Consider the following 22,098-nt stretch of genomic DNA (forward strand, 5'->3'; position numbering starts at 1 on the left):
GTGGGTGTGCTCTTGCTGCTTTATTCCTTACGGATTTCGTCAAGTCGCACTAGTGCTTTCTTCATGTGTGCCTGGCGTACATCTGGTATTCTTATGGTGGCAAACTGCATATCACTCGGGTAATACCGAAGTTACCACAAGGCTATGCGTTGTATTATCTCTTGTCTCTGTTCCAGTGCTCTCAAACGTTTTTAGTATGCATTTTCCCATGCTATTATTCTACATTCGATAATGGAGTTTACTAGTGCAGAAACGATTTTTAAACAATTTTTCTCAACGTCTCCTGTTTTACAATGGATCTGATATTCAGCAGCGTTTAAATTATTTGTCGTAGTCTGGATGCTGTCTATTTTATGTGTTCCGTTCACTTCATTTTTTCGTCGATCGTGACACCCAAGCATTTCATATGTCCCCACATCTCTATTTCTTGACAGCCGCATCCTGGTTCGTATTCTCAAAAGGTGTGTATTTTCAGATTCAAGATTTCACTATCTTCAGGATCTTTGATTTGGTTAATTTTTTACCGCATATTTTCAGTATTGTTTTCATTCAGTCTAGCCTCTTTATTTTTTCCATATCCGCTTCGCTTTTCTATAAACTTTATTCCAGTCATTTCCTGACGTTATGATTACCGTGTTATCGTAGGCTATCACTTCTGGAACTATCCTCATTCTGCACAGATCGTTCGTGCACACAATATACAATATTGCTCCAAGTACTGACCCTTGTGGGACGCTCGTTGTTATGACGCTTGCTTTGCTATTTTTGTCACCTATCCTTGTTTCTCGTTGTCTGTTCCTGAGGTGGCTTCCAAACCATCTTAAAGTAAGGCTATCCTTACTTTTTTCACAATTTTTAGAGCGGAAAATTTTCCGTCTCAGAATCGATTCATATGACCTTTCATAGAATAATTGCACCCCCAGGAACTTAGCAAACACAGCAAAAAGTGCGTAGGAACATCGGCAGAGGAATAACGACCAAATCATCAGTTGCAGTAAAATCGCCAAACTTTTTGACTGTAACTCTTGATCCGTCGCTCGCAGCGTATTGGGACTGCGCAGCATCGATTTCTCTCGCAAAATTACGTCGGAATAGTGCATCAAAGAATGAATGCAGCATTTTGCCAAGTCGTCGAAATTTTCGCTAAAAATATAAAGGGGTTAGATTTACTTATTCATGCGATTTCTGAAACCAGATTTTTTTCTATATACAATTAATTTGAACGATTTTTATTAAACTTGTTGGAGCCCGAGAAATGCGAAGAATACATTCAGAACAGCATTGGATCAACGGTGGAAGGATTACTCAACAAGATTCTTCATGCGTTGCTAGCAGCATCTGTAGACTTTGAGGCATTGATTCCTGCCGCAAATCTAGCGTCTTAAAAAATCAATTCACGTACTCTCCAAATTCAGTCAAACACCTGATGTAAAAATCTAACGGAGTTAACCTTTTTCTCTTCGCTCATGTCTGATCGAGAATAAAAATTGACTAGACACGAAGGAAATGCATTGAGATCATCGCACAACCAGCAGCCAAGAAAATACGATAAAAATACGGAGAAATTTTTATACGGAGCAGCGCCTTTTCATCAACGTCAAAATTTAGGTATAATTGACAGGATTGAGTTTCCTTCCCTTAATTTTCCGGCACGAATATTTTCGAAGACAAACTATGATTTGCATTCTCAGGTGGAAAAGTTCAGTTGCTCTCGGTCAGATATTCCTGCCAGTTTTGCGGTAGAGTGGACGAAAAAGCATGGGACGAAGGCGTGGATGTGTCGCTGATGTCGGTGCTTTTTTTTGGCAGTCATTTTATCATAGCTTTCACATCATAGCATAATCATAAAATATAGATGATGATAGCCACCAATTGGTAAGGTAGATTGTTCAGTCAGAACTAGAGAATGTGTACGTTTAAATTCACCATTCTTTTTGTTGTTCTTTTGTCAACATTTCGCACTTCTTATCTCATTTTTACTGACACGTTAACTTGCATGTGGCGATGTTTCATCGCACGACAAAATTATTTAGGGGAAAGCGAAGTAAAGTGGGACACTTAAAGAAAGAACATCATGACGTTTATTCGAATGACATTTCGCTCCTACTGCCACCTTATAATTTTCAAAAATAATCCACTTTCTGATCAGTAGACAAACCAAGATTATTCTACTTTAACTTGTTACGTGGGGGTGAGTTGTGAAAGAGCGGTTATGAATGTCGATTTGAAATAATCAATGTTTGCTCCCACGTAACTATAATAAAAATAAAAATTGAAAAGTAAGAAAAGACTTACCTTGCGATAAGCCGGTAATATGTGAGTACGTTGTTGCTTAGTACGGAGACTGTGAGAATTGTTTAAATGATGGAGACTTATTTATACTAATAATAAAATGGATAGGTGATCGTTCAAAATAAATGGTTAGATATGAATTAATCTGGTAAAAGATAAAGTATATTCATCAAACGATTTGGTTTTGGCAAATAAACGGATACAATAGATAGTATAAAGAATCCAATCAGAAATTATAATGGTAAGGTATGTGAATTTAGACAATGGTAACGTTGACGGAAGAATTCGGTTTCAAATACAGAGAAGCTGTAGAACTAGTCGAATTCAATCGTTTACGCTATTCAGCAATTTTGTGTGTTATTAATATTTAAGGGTATAGCTAATAAGTACCATGAACATCTATGCTGAACGATTATTAAATCTAGCTGGTCGTTTATAATTATATAGTATCTCTCTTTTTAGATTAACGCAGTTTATCTTAATATATAATTAAATTTATACTTAATCAATTTGCAATTAACTATGTTTATCTAAAAGTCATGTAATGGGGCCGAGTTGTAGACTGGAGATTCCCTCTCATTATACCAAGTGAGATAGAATACAACTGGGCACCGATTCTACTATTGAACTTTACATGAGGGTTCTCAGAAAACAATATGTTCGTTTGAAGATGGCAAGAAAAGTTTACCACTAATAGGTAGTGTTCTATAGAAAGGTAATTCTTATAATTTGATGAAATTATAATTTAGAAAATGCTGGAGGAAGAACTGCTCGAATTGACTTATCTTTTAATAGTGACTACAAAAATTTCTTTAACTACAAAAATTTCTCATGCGATAGACTACTTCCTTTGACATTATCATTGGAAAATGTACCTCCATACGTGATTCGTAGATCGCAATGTGCCATTGATTTCGAAAAAAATCATTAATTGATTTTCGGAAGCCTTTTCCTTGGAAATTTTACACCCAGAAAGATAATATTCGTCGCCTATACACTTGCTCTCGTACAGAGAGCTGGCACGGGCGGAATTGCCGTGTGGGTGTTCGACATTCTCGACACACCTGAAGGACCCTGGCGCATGTGCGAGATCAGCTTCCCCGTTCCTCGCATTGTTCCCCTGGTCGTACCAGCAGTGGGGGAAAATGGCAGAAGTTGCATGAATCGGCGTGGTCTTTATTTAGTAGGGCGGTGCACGTGTACCGCAATGCGTTGCAGTGTTTACAATATTTTACATACTCGCCTGGGATTATTCTGCATCGTCAATCTGGCACTTTTTAACCTGGTGGTTAGAGCCGCTCTACCACCTGGCGCAGGTTAGTTATTCTCTTCAGGTCGATAACGACACTATTTTGGGTCGATTTTGAGGGTTGGTGTTGGGGTTTTACGTCGTTACGAATCAGGGGTGACGCGGACGATTTGTATCACGATTTATTCACCCCTGGTGTTGGGTGTGAATGGAAGGGTATGCAAATGATGTCGTTTTGTCTGTGTATGTGAAGAAAACGCCCAAATATTGAATTAAAGTTCCTTGGAACGAATGTAATTCACAATTGACTGCATTGCAAAAGTTTTATATTTACAACCATCGTCGAAATTCTTTAATCGACACAAAATTTTATTTATTATTTAATAGTGCAAGCTATAAAATCAGAGTCAAACCATCTACCAACTGAATTATACAAATATTTTATGCTATGGTATCAAATCTTTTGTAATGTATTCATGATCGAAATAATACATAAACGAAAATTTTGATTACTTGCATGAGTATCAATCAGTAAAAGTTCATAATTTTCAACTTTAAATCTGGATGTCAGAATCGTCCTCGGTGTTTATTTATAAAATTGACGATCGCTCGTTATACTTAATAAGTAACTTTACACTTATTGACTATACAGCCATGATCTGATAATGATTGGTTAATTCACAAAATTTATTAATTTTTTTCCTTGGATCACAGATGCGCGTGTTATTACGAAGTGCTATTTTCACTTTATGTCACATGCTCATTGCATGGCTCAAAAGCCATAAATTTTTATAATATTTCCGAATCTTGGGTTCGCCACAGTCACTCCAGTGTTATTCTAAATATTTCAGATTCATCATTTTGAAAATACCTTTACCAAACAAACATTTACACAGTATAACCGATAAAAAAATTTCCTATTTTTTTGTATTGTTATTATATTTATTGTCGACCGTTCATCTAAATTTTTTTTTTCTATTTCAAAAAAGCTCGTTATGAAATATTATCAGATTGACCAAATTTTAAAAATTGCACGAAGAACAAGCGGATGATAAAGAAAGAAAATTAAATTTCCTTGCCCGTCAAACACAAAAACTTTAAACTCCATCAAAAAAGATTTTCATTGATCTCAGTTATACGGAAATTGAAATGAAAGTACAAGAAATAGAAAGAATGTGAACAAAAATGTTGGATTGAAGTTGAGCGTTGATCTATGGTAAAACTTGTTAGGTATTATACTTGTATAAGCGGGTGACTGGCTCAAGGTTTTTAGAATGTTCCATATATGTATATACATTGTATGTTTACACTAAATAATTCGCATTAACAATGAAGAACAATCTAATGAACTGAACATTACACCGACAATGTTGGCCAAAGAAGAGCATGTAGGTTGAACGTTGAATCATTCAAGCACTCATAGTGTACCTGGGAACTAGGTGTTATCCTAAAAGTCCACATAGCACATAAGCAGAGAGTCGGCACGTGCAACACGCCATAAGGTCGATATGACATGGCTATAGAGTCGCTAGCTACCAGCAAGTACACTTGTATACATATGTATGTACTTATTAGGCTGCATTGTACATACTTCTCAACCGTCTAACTTCTTTCAGAATAGAAACGGGGTTAATACGTTTTGCCTTGGCTTCTGATATCTGTATAAAGACAATTCAATTGGCTATCCCGAGATATTTGCACCGACGTCAAAGTGTCGGCGAAGACGATGTACAATTACTTGAAAGTTGACTTTGAGTAGAATGGATCAATCGAAATATCTTTAATTTTTTCAAGCAGCAATAGTGAAACAATAATTCTTTTCTGAACTTGGATGTCTTTAGAAATAACATATGTATTCATTGTACCCAAAATTAATTAGCTGTGGTAAGTTTCCGTGGTGGTTATCGGCTGGGCACTGCGTGAAAGAATTGCACAGTTTGTAAGGAATAACAATTAAAGGGAAATTAACTAGAGGGTCGAGACGGATGGCGCTGTGCCAACGTATTCACCATAGGAACTCACTTTTCTATCGATCCAACACCGTCATTGGAGCGGCTAAAAATATCTACGGTGAATTTCATACATAGTCGAAAGTTTCGATAAATTCTCAGATATTCTATTATGCAATATCTTTAAATATTTGAATTGGATTCCTCGTTTATTTAAGATCAGCTGCATAGATTCTATACTTAGTAAAATAGAAGTTTCGGTCGTCAAATACTCAGAGTTCATATATAGGACATAGATTACAATTCTGTGTGGTTTCACTTCAGTGTTTAACGAAACGTGTAACCACAAATTCGCAACGGCGTAGATGCTGTGCTGGGAGTTTTTTCACGATGCGTCCGAACCGGAAATGCAGTTGATGCGTGGAATTAGGTCGGTCCGACGTTGAAAACTGACAGCTTTGATCGAGTATGTCCTTTCATAATCATCAATCAAGTAGTTTCACACCTATCCGTATCACAATTTGCAGTGTGTAATCGTGTGTTAGCTCGTTAGCGATTCAAATGGTGAAGGGAGTATAACAAATTGATATGATTTCCGCATGATGGAAATAATTGCAATAAGAAAACGTGTCATTTTCCTCAGAACCTTTTAATATATTTCAAGTCAAGAAATCCGAACGGGGTTTCCTTTTTTCTCTTCTTATTAACTTGACGTTAAAATTGCTGACAATATGTTGGTACGGAATTTTTAATTTTATTACACGTCACTGGAATGGAGACTGAAAAATAGTGCGTACTGGTAGTTCCTGTCGGTATTTCCGGTACCCACTGAAGCATTGATATGACGTAGTAAATAGGCCATTGTGTCGTGTGCACGGTGACGCGTACCTCAAATATGTGGAATTAGTTTATTCGGTGGTCAGTCAACGGTAGGCTCACTTACAGATTATACGTGAAAGAATTTTATAATTTAATTAATGAATTCATCATCAACATAAGTAATACAGAACGTGAAATTCCTGAATAATATACTACAAAACTCCAGGAAGACAAAATTTTATACAAAACAATTATACATCAGCACACACAAGGTGTGAAAACAATCATCAACTCTAAATCTATTAAAGTATTTGTGAATTACAACTGAATACTTAACTAGCGAAAGAGACAAAAATGGATACAAGTACTTTCAACACCGTATAAGTTCCATTTTTAGCCTTAAATTGTACAACGGTTATTCCGAGTAATAATCTGACGTGTCATGGCATTGGTTTACTCGACCATATTAAGTATATAGATAGATATATACCTTCACATACGTATGCATGCACCACCGTTATCGTCTTTTCGCTATATTCATCCCCTCCGTAACTTTTATACTCACGAAGCTGGTCTCAAAACTGATGCTTCACTGATCGTTCTCAGTCACGTGATCGCGTGAACTCAGCTACACGCTTAGCACACGCATCTTCGGAATTATTCATCGTCTTCAAGGCTTACCTACAGGATGAAAGATAAATCGGTCGAAAGGCTAGCGAAGGAACATGCAGTTTGTGACTGGTACCTTTTCTATTATCTGCGAACCACCTTGTTCAGTTTTAAAATCGACCAAGATTGTACTGGTGGGTGAAGACAATCTTCCACCATGTTATGTGATTCTCTGCACTTGATGAAATTCTTATACTCCGGAATATGCAAATACCTGTTTGGCGATACAACCGAAAGTTAGAGTTCCAAGTTTCTGGTCTGTTTCCAATTAGACTTGAATTCATCACAATACCACAACCACGCAATACCTGACAGTCTTATTCTTCTAGAGGACGAGGTGGTGGTCATTGAACACCTTCCGGGCCGTCGGGTGCATCTGCAAGATTTCTTCTGGACTGGAGCTGATGATGCACCGTCATGGTTAAACCCGGATCAGACATTGACACTGTATGAGCCTCGCACGGTTCATCATACCGCAACTGTTTATCTTCCTGCCGATGGAAAAGGCGAAGACAATGATCAAGGCTGCGCGAACTGCATTGACCCGACGCCAACTCTGTCCGATGTCGATCAGGACATCGGAATACTCATCGGGGACGATCCAGGACCACGGTGAGCGTTCAGAATCTTCTCCGAATTAACGTAGGATGTGCTCTGTCAATGGATGGCGACGTTTGTATATTGAATAAGGACGGGAAGATCGAAAGAGAACAACGAGATGGTGCTGTTTTTCATTAGCTATTTAGCACTTACTTCATTGCCAATCTTGGTAAGCTTTCGTTCGCATACATTCAGATACTGGCTACTAACCGTCTTACGAGCTGGCGAAACTGTTCCACCGAGGGTAGAACTTCGTCTGGCCAGACTTTACAAAGCTGCATTTTCACGCCAGCAGAAAAAGCACCTTGGGATATTGTCTCATTCAGCCCGTGTGCGGAGAGCTGCATGGAGAAAAACGCGACGTGACAATCGGCAGAAACGCGATGGCCAACGAGTGAGTAAAGTATTCCAATGAAGACGTTTGAAAAGAGAATAAACTGGACCCCAGTACTGAAATTTGAAATTTGAGTTCAGTAAACATGAAAACTTCGCGCATTTCCACCTAAGTAAGGACTGACGTTGTACATTTTTACCTATCTTATTACCATTATGCGGGTCATATTATTGTTCAGCCATGCTCGTCAACGGCTATGTCTCGTCGTTTGGCATTTTATCGTATTGGATAACGTTGACGTTTCCTCGAGCGTAGGTATACCTACATTCGTTGAGCGCCGACAATGACCTATCGATTGTACCCGTTGCTAATAGACAGAGTGGCCGGAGACGCACGTTGCTGTATAAATATATTACGCGCGGGAGCAATAGCCTACGAGATTCATCGTCATGTTGTTCATTTATTTAACGTTATTTTTTTATGGACGAACCCGACGTTGTATCATAGCAGTTGCTTTTTTGAGAGCACAGATTTTTATGAACAGTGCAAGTATTAAAATTTTATAAGTAATTTGGTGTTCAAAACCGTTAGTTACATGAACAGGCAATTAGCAAAACTGAGTCTCAAGTCAAGGCGTCGATGTCGTCCAAGTCAATGTTCGAATTCGGCGAAGCGGTAACAAAAAATACCGATGCTGGTCTGGAAACTGTCCAAGTAAAGCACATGCGAGCGGTGAAGATTCCTAGAAGGGATTCGGTGATACTCGATACTGACAACAAGTCCGACTACGTTCAAGAGGCAAAAAATCATCACGACCTACAAGAGTTGGCTGACAAATTTCCGATAGTAAGCAACTTGGCTTCGCTTTTCACTCTCAACGAAACCGTTTTTCCGTCTGGAGAACAAGACTTTGTAAGCAATTCGACACTTCTTCCTTTCTTAAATGCGTCTCGAGTTCGCACCCGCGATGGACAGACTTCAAAATCTCAAGAAATAAATTTCGAGAAAGATGCTAACTCCTCGGAGCCGTTCGAAGCTACTCAAGCAAAATTACGTAACTTGGAAGTGGGTAAGGTTCAAGTAATGATGCAAAATATGAGCTTGACTGAGGGTGGCGCGACCAGACTCATTTACTCGGTACATCTTGGCGGTGAACCTGTGCCAGCAGCTAGCGCTGCTCGCGACATGGCATTGCTTTCTGAGCAAGAAGTCGCCCTCGAATTAGGCGCTCCGGTCATCATCCAAAGCGAACGTGAGTCAAATGTGGAATATTCTGCTCTTGTCGTTAACGAACCGTAGTGAGTAGGGAGGTTGGAAAATATGGTCAACGTCAAAACAGAATTCGATTTTCACGAACAGGTTGATTCCAGTCGAGGAATATTTCAAGTCCGAAATGGATAACTACGTTGTACGACGATTATAATAATGAACGGATTTTCTAAATGATATTCGCTAAGAAATTTTTAATAATTTATCTCTCTAATTTTTCGTCGGAAGCAAGTGTTTATCACTTATTTCAAGACTTTCGAAGAGCTAACAAACGGGTACATATCTTATACGATTGTTGTAAGATTACGCAAGGGTAATCGTTTGAAAAATATGCCCATAGTAATTATTGAGTAATGCTGTCTGCCATGACACGCGTCGAAGTTTCGTAATCAAATCTGAAGTCAATTGGGCAGAAAAGCTCACGACATAAACGTTCAAAAATCGAATGACGTTTTGATTTTGAGCTGCATCGCATCCTAAGTCTCTTAGCCAACTGTTTGAGGGCTGCCAATGATACTTCAAGCATTGCATTTCCTTTTTAGCTTATCTCAAGGAGACGCGACCACTAGCTTTGTCACGTCGAAGGGATGCCTGGGTTTTGATTGGCGCTGCAGCGGCTGCTCTGATGATTCTTGTAGTAGTTTTCATCGGGCTTATCTTTTTGGCGAAAAGAAAAAGGGCACAGAGCGCGGTTGCGGCACCTCCACCTCAGAGCATATTGAAGCGTCAGAATGATTACGCCTCGGATACACCTGGACTCGACAATACTGGCTACACTTCAGAAACTGAGCAACGGGTATCCGCAATCATTACTCCGAGCTCTGCAAGCATCACCGCACTGCACATGTCAATTCTAAAACAGTTGACCAAGGCAAAGATTGGGATTCTAATGATGCACCTGCACACCATGCATTGCTGTTACTGAGTGGTAGCTTTTGGAAATTATTAAAAGTATGTTATGGCAGTAATATTTTGTGCACAGATCATTAACTCATGAATTAGCTGTCACCTATAATTGGAAATGTCTTCTGGATTCTGGACTTCTAACTCTCTTAGTGCTCACTCTAAATTTGTCTTTTTGACACGAGTTGTAACACAAACCACTTGCACTGATGCTTTCATCTAATCCGCAGATTTAGAAAACGAGAGATCCTCGCAATTTCAATGATTTTCGTATCGTCATCACTGTAGTTGTTTCTTCCTTTCTTGAAATTTTTATTGCAGCATTTCCGCGATCTCTAGTATCTTATGCACAGGTTTGAGAGGACATTTAATAAACGGTCGATAAGGTGATTAGACAAAACTTGTAGAACCTGCATGGCACATTGGCTGCACGAGATTATAGCTGCGGGTTTTATTGCGTCCGTGCATCGAACCATAATACAGTAAAATGAAGTTGCGTGCAGGGGTTGTAACAGTTGTAGGGGTTGGAAATTTGGTAAAGATACTGTTGGACCAGAGAATGCCAGAAAACGGTATGCAAATGAACCACATAATCGCCTTAATCAGGGGGAGGAGACGAGTCAAACAGGCCAATTTCGAACTATCCGAGTTATAAACATCGAAGACATCCAAATATACCGATATACTTTGATCCCACGACAATATCGATTATAACAAGCAGCCCCTCTGCGCGTATGTATGAAAGAACCGAATATAAGGCGAGGTTCGTTTCTTGCCTTACCAGACCGAAGGCACCAGTCAAAGGCTCAGTGCCGGTAGCCGACACGGATCACCTCTGACCCCGGGGACTCCTGACAGCGTGGTCGCCGACATACACCAAGATCTTAGTGACGAGGAAGAAGAAGAGGAACTCAAGGCGAGGTCATTGACTCCTTGGGGGGGCCAAGAGTATGCCGCAGTTCTAAAGAGACAGAGGTACGAACTCATACATCAAGCTTCACCAGTGAACATTTTTCCTCTAAAACTTTATAGAGAATTTCCCTATTTTTTGGATAATTGTAAAATTGTATACGTCAAGTTTTATATGTGTCTCATTTAATTGATTCTTATGGGAAATACGCATGTGTTTGTATTTTGAAGAGAAACTGGAGTGATATTGAAAAATGCAGTTAAGTTGCAAGTTTTTTTGTATTGTGAAAAACTACGATCTTTTTCTGCAGAATCTCAATTCGTTAGGGTTTCCATTACTGTTTCACTCATTCTACAAATGCTCATTCGTCTTAGACCTGGTCGTCGAAGAGTCACTCAGACGGATGCAGTTGATCATCCCCGAACACCGGACTCTATGGACGTCGCCGATGCCTTGACAACACTCGAGAACGGACATATTCCTCAAAAAAGCAGCCCCAAAGAAGACCTCACCACTTCACCGCACTCATACTTGTCAATGCCATCGTGCAAACAATTTCCGCGAATACGCAGCGTCGAACCTTTGTCAAGAGTCCTCGAGCCTGTTGTGGTAATGGTTTTATTTCTCCCCTAGATGTAGTTTGTCGTTAAATTCTTAAAAGTCACGACGTGTAATCAAGCGTTACAATGCATGCAATTATTTAATAATGATCTAGGCGAAATTTCGTTCCTCGACAATAACGACGAACAACAATTGAATTTCAAATCAGCAAGCTCTTTTATCGCCACCTTATGTAGGCTCTCTTCGTTAAAGCAAGATTGTACCGAGTATATGTATTTCCAGGTGAGACATTTGGACATGGAGTTTGATTCTCCAGAGATGCAAAGAAAGAACGACGACTTTGAAAGGGGCGACAACGGGACGTATTTAATAAGGTCTTCAAGCGTCATGAACGACCCTGGAGTCGTTGGCCCTATAGTTTGGGACCTGCGACGACAAAAAGCAGTGGAAGGTTCGTTTTTGAATGACCGGTAACAGGAATACCTCGACTTAAGTGCTGATATTACGAGATTTTGTTACAATATACATATAAAAAATAAACTTCGCAATGACTAAATACAGCAATTTATTACGAACACATTCAGCACCGAAGTCGAGTTGAACACTGTAAATCAGTAAATAATATAGGCGGAGCTGAGTTTTGTCTTGTTCGTCACGATCCCTGAGAAGATTTTCCATGCTCGCAGAAACAACTTGTTCCGAGACGGATATGGAGCAACGGATTCCGACGATCACGGGTCCCGTGGGTCGCGCCAGGAGACGACTTCACGAACTCCTCGAGGATTCGTTCACTCTCTTCGCTAACAGGGACGTCAAGCCAAAAAATTCGGCCCCCCACAGACCTCCGTCGCGTCTCCCGTCGCCGGAATACATCAAAATGCCTTCAGAAAACAGGGGGAAGTCTGCCACTGTCAGGTGAAACACTTTTCTTGCACTTGTTATTTCTTTATTCATTTCTGAAATTTTTTTTTACTGATCTGAAGAGCATCTCACGCTGCTCTGATGATGTCTCGTAACCATTTTCAATGACAGTATGTAAAGGTGTGATACTATTTGCTTCGAAATTTTCCTCTCATTGCTTATCTCTTTTCGCTAAATGCTATTCGGACGATTAACCTTGAACTATTACCGAATTATCACAACATATTTATTTGATATCAAAAATGGTTCCTCAGCCCGGTTGCAACTCCTGCATCCGAGACAAAAACCAGGCCCAGAACATCACTGCCGCGTAGGGGGCTGGAAGTCGATATCCCCGAGACAGGAGTATCGGGGCCGCATCCTCGTGGGGCCTGGGGGTCGAGACCCCTCAGTGCCGGACCGTTTCACAGGCCCAACTTACCAGAAGTAGATACTATCCGAGTTTTGGCTGACTCCAGGCTACCTCCAGAGGATCCGGCGATGCCTCTGATAGCGGCGATAAAAAAAGAACTGGAAAAATTCGCCCCGAATTCACATTGATGTTCATCTTCATTATTTATAACTCGTCTGAGTTAATCATCTAATCACATCGTACGTCAAATGTAGACCGTAGAGTTTAATTAACGATATATAATTCTGTGTTACGTCGTTCTTCGCATATTTACTTATACTGTTTGTTAATTACTATTTGTTGTTACTATGATCATTACTATTAGCTCTCTGCATGCTGCCGTTATTGTAATGATTACGAATTCACGGAGATTTTAGTATCACTGTAAATACTCAATTCATGAATCGATATTTAATGTTTATGACAGTTGATATGTTATTATAGTTTTTCGTCGTTTTTTGTTAGGAATTTAGATATGTACTTGGTTCTTATGTTACACTGCTGCAGCTTTGTTCGGCTTGAAAAACAGAAAAGCTTATTGTTCGAGTTAATTTGTATGTATGTATAATTTTACGCATCTTTTAAGTGTTACATCATAATAATACTATAGCTATATTATTATATACAAATTATACGGATTTCAAGTTATACATTGATTCTGTATATCGTCTTATACTATTCGTAAAATAAACTTGATATTTCAAGTAATTCTGGCTGGGTTACATATTTATTTACGATATGAATCGTGAGTGATTTTTTGACACCAAAAATAATGTAATTGGTAAAAGTGAGTTGGCATCCGCTTGCGCACCGTACAAACGTAAGAAATGCGAACAAGTGCATATTTATTCATTGACCGAATAATACATACTGAAAACGTCTTACTGTAATGGCATTGTTTAGATCGCAAGTGTCTCGCAAAGTGTGCTCGTGTTATCAAACTTGAATCGAGTCTACAAAGTCAGCATAGAGTTTTACCAATGTTTTTGAAAAAAAAACGACTGTCTTGATTTCCTGTCAGACGCCGGAACTGGGTCATGAACTGTCAAGTCAATAGCCATTCTTCATGTATAAGCGAACAAAGCCACGGAGGTTGTAGCCGTTAGGAGCTAGAAGATTAGGTTTAGTGGTTTAGAATGAACGAAACAAAAGATAACAATAATTCAATAATTGTTAATCGAAAAGAGAATACTGATATACCAATATGAATGCTGTGAGAAAACTCACAACGCGATACATTTTTCCAACGTATGATACCACTACCAGCACCGGGGTAAGACATCCGTTGCTATAAGTGTTTGAAGAAGTAGGTGCCATGATGCAAGAAGTTAAACTGCAAATATGAAATGAGAACCATGACTATCGAGGGGTTAATCATTCTCAAATGTAGGTACAATTGCTTTTCAATTTATTCGAATTTCGGTAAAGTCAAGTGCACTGATTCGAACTCTGTTGAAATGTGTAAAACTCACAAATGAAGTGAGTGAAACCCATAAATTTTTTAATTATTCCCTCCATCACCAAACGCTTATCCCCTTGACTATTACAAATTTTGTACATTTCTTGTAATAGACTGGCGTGTACCCAACATTCCTATGAACGCCATATTCCATTCCGTGACTCGAACAGCACGATTCCGGTAAACTGCACGTAAATGAGCCAAGGAAATCTGCGGCTGAGGTATAAGTTTTTTGATTTGTATCCAGCTTTTGACACCAGTCTAGATATCCCCTCACTCCGCAGCACTTGAACTGAGGTGAATGAAGGATCAGATATTGAAAAAAAAAAATTCTAAGGGTGGTCCAATAGATACGCTAAATTTTTCCACCGCACGAAAAATTACGCACAGTGAGATGAAGGTAGTCCCAAACACTTGGGGTGCCAAGTCTTGACTGGGTTTTTGCAAGCATTCGGAACTCGGCGTCAACTTCGACAGACAGTTGAGCTGCACTTTGAAGAAACGCGAGGGCGACTAACACAACACCCATCACTATGGACAAACCCGCATGCTGCGAATGTGATACACGAATTTATTGCATGATTACTTGTTGCAAGATCGCTAGTTAGAATTGGACGGATTACTAACAGCTGCCGATTTTTTAGTTCCAGTGCGTACGAGGCATAACCCACAGGCAGTAAGAGCCAAGAGAAGACATGCCAGTCCAAATAGACAGACAACGGAAGAAATGTGCAGCGGATAATCCATGACGATTAGAACGAATTCCCGGTGAACGCAGAGTGCAATCGCAGCTCCGAAGTAGACAAATCCCATTACCTTGTAAAAGAAAATATCATTTCGAGCACTGAGTTCAACTAATCAAATCTTATGCTCGTGAACTTGTTTGATTTTTTGATCTTACAACATACACGCAGTTCGGTAGAGAAAAATCATTTATACGTACTAGTGTGAAACAGCTTAGAATAATGTAGATCAGTCGGAAGTTGTAATAGCACGTGGTGCGAAGTGGATACAGTCTTCGGTTATTTTCTCTTCTGGAATCCGAGGGCAACGGCTGGATAACCACACCCTGATCGACTTTCAATTCCGGTGTGGATGCAGTCGTACTTCTTGGCCAGGGCTTGTTTATTACTAATAACAGGGCGAAACAGCTATCGAATAAAATTATATTTTACAACTCAGAGCTGCAAGTTAGGATATTTTTGTCACGTTTATCTTGGATTAGATGAAAAACGGTGATAGTGGCATTTACTTCACCGACGCATAAACTATTAATAACGTACTTGCGGGTAGAGCCGTGGACTTTGTCTTTCTAACTGCATCAGATTTTCCCCAGTTTGAGACAGCTTCTTTTGATAATGAATGGAAATTACGTGATCGATTCATAGGAGACTTGTGCCTGAACCTCTGGAACCCGTGGCCGGTAGATATGGGATTTTGAAGGGTTTGTAGCTGTTGAGGATATTATATTTCGCATCGCGATTGTACGGCTATTGAGATGTTTTCATAATAATCCGGTGATAAAATTCAAAACTCACAGCTTCATAGGTTGAAATTCAAATTGAACGTGCGAAGTTCAATCGTTTGATCCTAACTGTACGTGATACTTACCTGTTGTCCATTGGGTGATCGTGTCGTGAAAATTGGTGTTTTCGGATAAATTCGACCAGTCGTAGACTCTGAGTCGTCGCTAAAAAGCCTAGGTGATTTTTAAAAACACTGAGGGTAAAGACTTGTTTGAATTTACTTTGACTTATCGTTAGAAGGATTCAACACAATGCTTACGCTTTTTTCTGCACGGAAATCTCGTGGATTGTAGACAAGTTCTGAGAAAAGTGAAAATCTTCGTTGAAGATGCTTGAAATATATAATACAAATCTTTAGTATCTTTAAGACAAATGTCATGGCTAGCTTCTCTTTAGTGTTATAATCAAAGGTTAGATTTGGCAAGGCAATTTACATTCTTCTGTTTCACAGAATTAACATGTATTAATGTCTGATTTTGAGGTCTGCGTGAACGTCTTTGGTAACGACTGTTAAAATATTTAATCAGGCGATTTAACATTGAAATCAATGGAATTTGATTTGTCAAAATGCGAAGGAAAAATATTCAAACAATAACTAACCGCGAGAAAGCGACAGCGGCGATGTCTTCGGGTGCTATAATTTCCCTTTTGGCTTGAAATTCAATTCTTGATAATGATGCTTGTAAACTAATACGATCCAAACGGTTTTCTTCATCGTCAATACTCGATTCTAACGATTCAGTAGACATTCTTTGTAACATCGATTTAACGCAGTTTGACGTGTCTAATGAAATACCGTGTGAGACACAGTCAATTTTTTCATTCTCAGAATCGATATGTATCATAAAGAGCCCGAGTTATAAAAATTGCGATTAAAGTCATTGCACATTTGTTGGACTATTCAAAACTGTTCAGCAGTCGATCAAAACAAGATCATTTGAAAAAAATTTAGATGTTGCAAACATGCGATGTAATAAACAATTTTTCTTGGATATATCAATCGGCTGTGTTTTATTCATTACTTACCCGCCACGTACTGACTTTCGCTAAAATACACTCACCAAATGAACGATACACTCCAAATAATACTACTTATTTGACACGACGTTCGACCGCGTTGGATCCCGTACGCTCGCCATGCGCGAATGACGCTGCAGTCACTTCTACCAATTCTGCGCACGGTTCTGCGCAAACGATAAATCCGTGTGAGCCGGGTTGTCGTGACACGCCGCGACAGGCGTAGAGTTGAATTTCCTAAGCCAACCCACGAGCGAAAAAAATATTTTGATCTTCGGTCTATTGATGGTAAAATAGCTGCAGAGTTAAACGTGACGAATAAGAATCTATGATTATGATTTAATTTTGTAATCAGCTCGTTGGAATATATCTGATGCGATGTACTTAATAATTGAAAAGGTGTTTATATCGATACGCCAGGTAGTTGCGTTAGCGGCACAGAAAACTTGCCGACATATTATCGTTACGGATTGAGCCAATTATTAAGTGTTTAAAAAGAATAAAAAATTCTCTCTACATGATTTACATTATAATAGTACCTGTTTTTTTGGGCCCGTATACAACCATAATCTAAAACTCGTAGCAAAAATTTTCGATGACATCTTTTTTCGCCATTTCAAAAAAAGAAAAATTGTTCCTATCAAAATTTAACCGCACTCACCCCTTACCGAAAGTAAACAGAGATGGAATGAAAAAAAACTGATGCAAACTACGCCTGATATTCTAAGTTGCTATTTTATCAGTTGTTAAAATAAAAAATACTTAATTAAAACAATACATGTTTTACCATAACGTTATCGTTGCTGTTACAAAATAGGTACCTTGGATCGTGTTTTCATCCATGAATATTTTTATAGACATTCGGTCTGCAATCAGAATTTGCTGAACTATTCTAAGAATAAACAAGATTTTAATTTCATCGCGAGCGTGATTACAGGTAATAGAATTCGTGCGATTCTTCAAGCTCGAACAGATTCGTACAAGCAATCGAACTTGCATCGAACGCCTAAGTGGATTATTACTGTATTGAAGAGTAGCATCACATTTCAGGAATTCTTGAAGAGGTCTTGTAGAATTACTTATGAATTTATTAAGACTTCTGAAACAAATTGTACTGAGAGTGATCCACATTCAGTTGCGACAATAATTTATTTCATAATTTTATTTTCCTGTACTTCTTTTGGTATAGTAGAATAATCGCTAAGAAGTTTTTTTGTTGCTCACTCTAACGCTACAATAAATATTATAATATTAGAAGGATATTTCGTTAATTTTTTCGGTCAGTAAGTATCACAATAACATTGAAAAATTTGCAGAGCTGATTTCAAATGCTGTGCAGACTGATAGTTGACACATATTTTATCTAGGTCACACGAAAGATATTACGAGAAAATCGTTAAACAATGAGCCGATGTACAAGTTCTACTTGAATCAAAAGTAAAAAACAACATTATTTATAGCGTTGCCAAAAATATATTCGGGGGCTTCTGAAGAAGTTCAAGCTTATACTCCATTACACTAATCTACAATCGTTACACTGAGATTACAAGTCAATGTGTACCGCAGCGTTCGTTCTATCAGCTTAAGCTGAAGAAAAGCTTGAAACACTACCGTGTTTATTTGAACAGTAAAAAATAGGCTACATTTCACAGCTCGTAATCAGAGAGAGTTCTGCGGGAAAAGTTGTTATCATTTCTCTGTAGCTGGCAGTATATATTTTTGTTGCAAACTTCAATTGATTCAATCAATGAATTGAAATAGTCTCGATTATTATTGCTGAATATGAAATGCGCAATATGTGAGCAATAGTTTACACGTATCTATCTGATGGAAATTGTGGTTCTTTATTTTTGTGGAGAGCAAAAGCATTTTCACACGTTGATCAAGGCGATGAGCTTGCACTCACGAGTATCCAGAGACTTCTGCGATGCCACGTATTGTTAGCGTCAAGTAATCGGATCAACGTGTGAAACGTCTTAAAATATTCTGAGAACGTGGCAGGAAAGTTTCAATGAGGACAAATATGTACACTTTTAGTTTACGTTTTTGGCACGTAGATACCCAGAATAAGCCTTATTCTAATCTAACAATGTGTTATTCAGACGTCAAGCAATGCGTGCCAAGAGCATGACATTCGTACTACATGTTCCACTATATGCTCCTAGAATTTCCACGCAACTATCACATGCGAGGAATCTTCCATTAATATCAGAAAATTCATGCCTCAATTGAACAAAAGCGAGACACGCAGAAGCGAAGAAAAATCACTGCGCAAAAAAGCGGTATCTCTAAATGGAAGAAATTAATCGCAATTGAGAACCAGATCCGTCCAGCTTAAGGGCAGACTTGTAATTAACATCGATACTCGTATTTGTTGACCGCGTTATGGAAGCTGATGATCTTACGCCAGGTCACGATCCGAGAAATAATTGCTATGACACGTAAATCTTAGATCATGATTAATGATCTGTGGGGCATCGTCCACGCGTCAAAAACCATCCGCGGTTTTTCGAAGCAAAAATTAACGTTCTTGGTATTGAATGGCTTTTGGATAGAACTTTATGGTCTGTCTGCCTGATAACTCCACTTTTAAGTTTCTAGAGACGCACCAAGTGGCTGTCGATGTTTGGCATCGTATCTTCGGCCGGTGCATCCTCGATACTCTGAAGTTTAATGCCGAAAGCTTTAGTACAGACGGTTAAATATCGGACTCAATAATTTTGTACTAAAATAGGCGGTTCTGCGTATTATAGGTACGTTATATACGTTTCGATCTTGCATGGCTGTTCGTAATGGCAAACGCTGCCAGTTTTATGGTCGAACGATATAAGTATATAACCATCGCGAAGCTAACGTAATCAAAACGGTTACGCGCGCGAACAGCTGCAGTGACTGTTTTCTAAACTTCGAGCTTATGCTCGATCATTTCATGCCCGAGAATCGTGAAATTTTATGATTATTCATGGTGTGATTGTGGTGGATTGTTGAAATACTAGCAATCGTGATAGGGAAGAGCTGATGATTGAGATGCTCAACTTGATATTCGCCGTAGATCGTTACCTTAGTTCCGTACCATCGATTTTACCATTACAAGAATTACGTAAAAAAAAGTTTCATCGGTATAATTGTTATGGCTGCAGACGTTGAGCAGTATGCTTTGTCTGCAAACAATCGTCCGATAACTCCCATGAATTAATTGAGCGTTACGTGACTTGTCCAAGTCACGATCCTCACTGCGAAGAAAAGCGGTGATTTCTTTCTTTATCGTACATGCAAAGTAATGCAAATTTTTTCATCTCCGTATAAACCGCAGATAAACTAAATCGATAGAAATTAATTATTAATTGTGACGTTTATTTGATACAAAAATACCACGTATCGTAATGACGATGTGCAGAAATCGAACTACGCGTAATTTTCATCGAAGCTTAACTGGATTGAAAATTCTTCAATGTGTTATAACGAGCAGTCAGCTACTTAAAAATTTGGATACACGATATTGGTGACGTAATTTGTAATCGCGTTACACATTCAAAACTCAGACACTCAAAAGTCTCGAGTCTCACGCAGCTCGTGGAGTGTATTGACAATAATATGACTGTCAATTCGTGGTGAAAAATAAATATCTTGTTACTTTTCGTTGACAATCATAGTTTTATCAGAAACTTTGATCACGTAGTCTTGTTGTTCCACTTTGAGCCTAATATTATTCACTCTCAAATATTTGGGGATGATTAGTCGTGTTGTAACAAATTTTCAATCGAACATGATTTAATGGAAGTTCGATGTTAATAGTGAACATCTACTACTCGGTATCCCTAACTTTTAATCAATAATCTATCGAAATTTTGAAACCAAGCATTAACGCTGAATTCTTTCAGCGAAGCATCTTTAAATTTCTTAGAAGTCATATCTGATTTGAGAGCAAGTATATATAATTGTATCACGTGGAGTCATGTGAAATCGTTTGAAATACAGAGCAGAAAAGTGTGACAAGTCACGTGAAATTGCTATGTGAGTCAATTAAGGACGCAGCGTATCGTGTGATGTCACACGACCACTCGAAGCCATTCGACGTCTTCCGGAGATTAGATTCAGTTGTATAAAACTGTGTACGAAGCCTTCGGGAAGAATTCTATTATTCCAGACCTTTCTTACGGGAGTTTTGTTTTTTCACATACAAATATAGACGACGCATAAAGGAGATAAGGATGAAATCGTGAGAATTGATTTAGGCTGCAGAAGAAAGTCAGATACTGAAAAAAATTTAAAAGATAAGCTGACCGAGGTCATGATGCCGGAAATACGTTTGAGAAGCAGAACTGCAATGTGGGATTAAGAACGGTGCTGAAACGTTTAATTAAGCTTATTCCACGGTTTAAATGCGACGCTGACTAAATTTTCAAGCTAATAAATCGCGCGGTCCGTTTCCTAGTAGGTAAACTGCCGGCGGTCTCTGCGGCCTGCAGTTTGTAACTTTGCCAAATAATTATCGTATAAGACACGCGAACCGACCTCTTGGATTTCAGCCAAAATTTTCCACGCTGCGGACTCCCTGAAGATATCGAGCACCCAAACAGATTTTACGTATATAAGTTGATCGATCGTAGGTGAATATTACACATTGGGAGCTTCCCAAGAGAACAAGCCAACGTTTAGCCGAATTTGCGTTTCATAGTCGAACATTTGTATGCGCTTGAAAATGTGATTGACCTACAAGTATAAGCTACGCAAATTAAATGCAAAGCGGAACCGTATTGACACGGAACTTTACGATATGCTTGGATCGAGATAAGGTGTAGCGGTCTTTTATGAAAATATCACGCGTGAGTAATTTCTCTTAAAACGCAATAAGCAGGCACGACACAACACGATCATCGTTATTATATACGCATTGAGAATTCGAACCTGTTGACAGTTTGAGAAAATTATTTTATCGAAATATAATAATAGTGTATTGCAATCCCCCCCTTTTTATATTTGTCATAATATTATTCCCTTCGATATACGATGATTGATTTACGAAAATAACAACGTGATCTTCTTAACATTTTCCGAACATGAAGAATGCAGCATCAAAAGACCCGAGACGTTTTTTGAAGTTTTCAAACTGTAAATCAACGTCTGACAGAGATCGGTAATTTTCTGGTGAACTTCTGTCAGGGTCAGTGAATTTCCTGCTGAAAACTTGTTCGGAAGAATTTTACTTATTCAGATTCTTTACTGGAA

At 38.8% G+C, this 22,098-nt stretch overlaps 1 protein-coding gene across 2 annotated transcripts; it reads left to right on the plus strand.

Annotated features, from left to right (window-relative positions):
* The first annotated feature begins 3,419 nt into the window (after positions 1 to 3,419).
* On the plus strand, positions 3,420 to 13,566 carry LOC124412347. Of its 2 annotated transcripts, none has more exons than XM_046892138.1 (10): positions 3,420 to 3,608; positions 7,308 to 7,590; positions 7,774 to 7,972; positions 8,516 to 9,164; positions 9,724 to 9,977; positions 10,869 to 11,059; positions 11,369 to 11,603; positions 11,838 to 12,006; positions 12,225 to 12,470; positions 12,731 to 13,566. In XM_046892138.1, the coding sequence occupies exons 1-10, from the start codon at positions 3,452 to 3,454 to the stop codon at positions 12,904 to 12,906; spliced, it is 2,559 nt and encodes an 852-aa protein (XP_046748094.1). In that variant the 5' UTR covers positions 3,420 to 3,451; the 3' UTR covers positions 12,907 to 13,566. The 2 variants fall into 2 exon arrangements, with proteins under 2 accessions (XP_046748094.1, XP_046748093.1); XM_046892137.1 differs by having other exon boundaries at positions 3,424 to 3,608; positions 12,242 to 12,470.
* The last annotated feature ends 8,532 nt before the right edge of the window (positions 13,567 to 22,098 follow it).

The sequence above is a fragment of the Diprion similis genome, chromosome 11, assembly GCF_021155765.1.
Source record: "Diprion similis isolate iyDipSimi1 chromosome 11, iyDipSimi1.1, whole genome shotgun sequence".
Taxonomy (NCBI): Eukaryota; Metazoa; Arthropoda; class Insecta; order Hymenoptera; family Diprionidae; genus Diprion; species Diprion similis.

What these genes read in the sequence shown, in the direction of transcription:
- LOC124412347 (XM_046892137.1), top strand. Translation starts at nt 3,452, where the DNA reads ATGAATCGGCGTGGTCTTTATTTAGTAGGGCGGTGCACGTGTACCGCA. An exon ending in GAGTCCTCGAGCCTGTTGTG is followed by an intron (nt 11,604 to 11,837) that starts GTAATGGTTTTA and finishes ATGTATTTCCAG; the next exon opens with GTGAGACATTTGGACATGGA. An exon ending in ACGACAAAAAGCAGTGGAAG is followed by an intron (nt 12,007 to 12,241) that starts GTTCGTTTTTGA and finishes CCATGCTCGCAG; the next exon opens with AAACAACTTGTTCCGAGACG.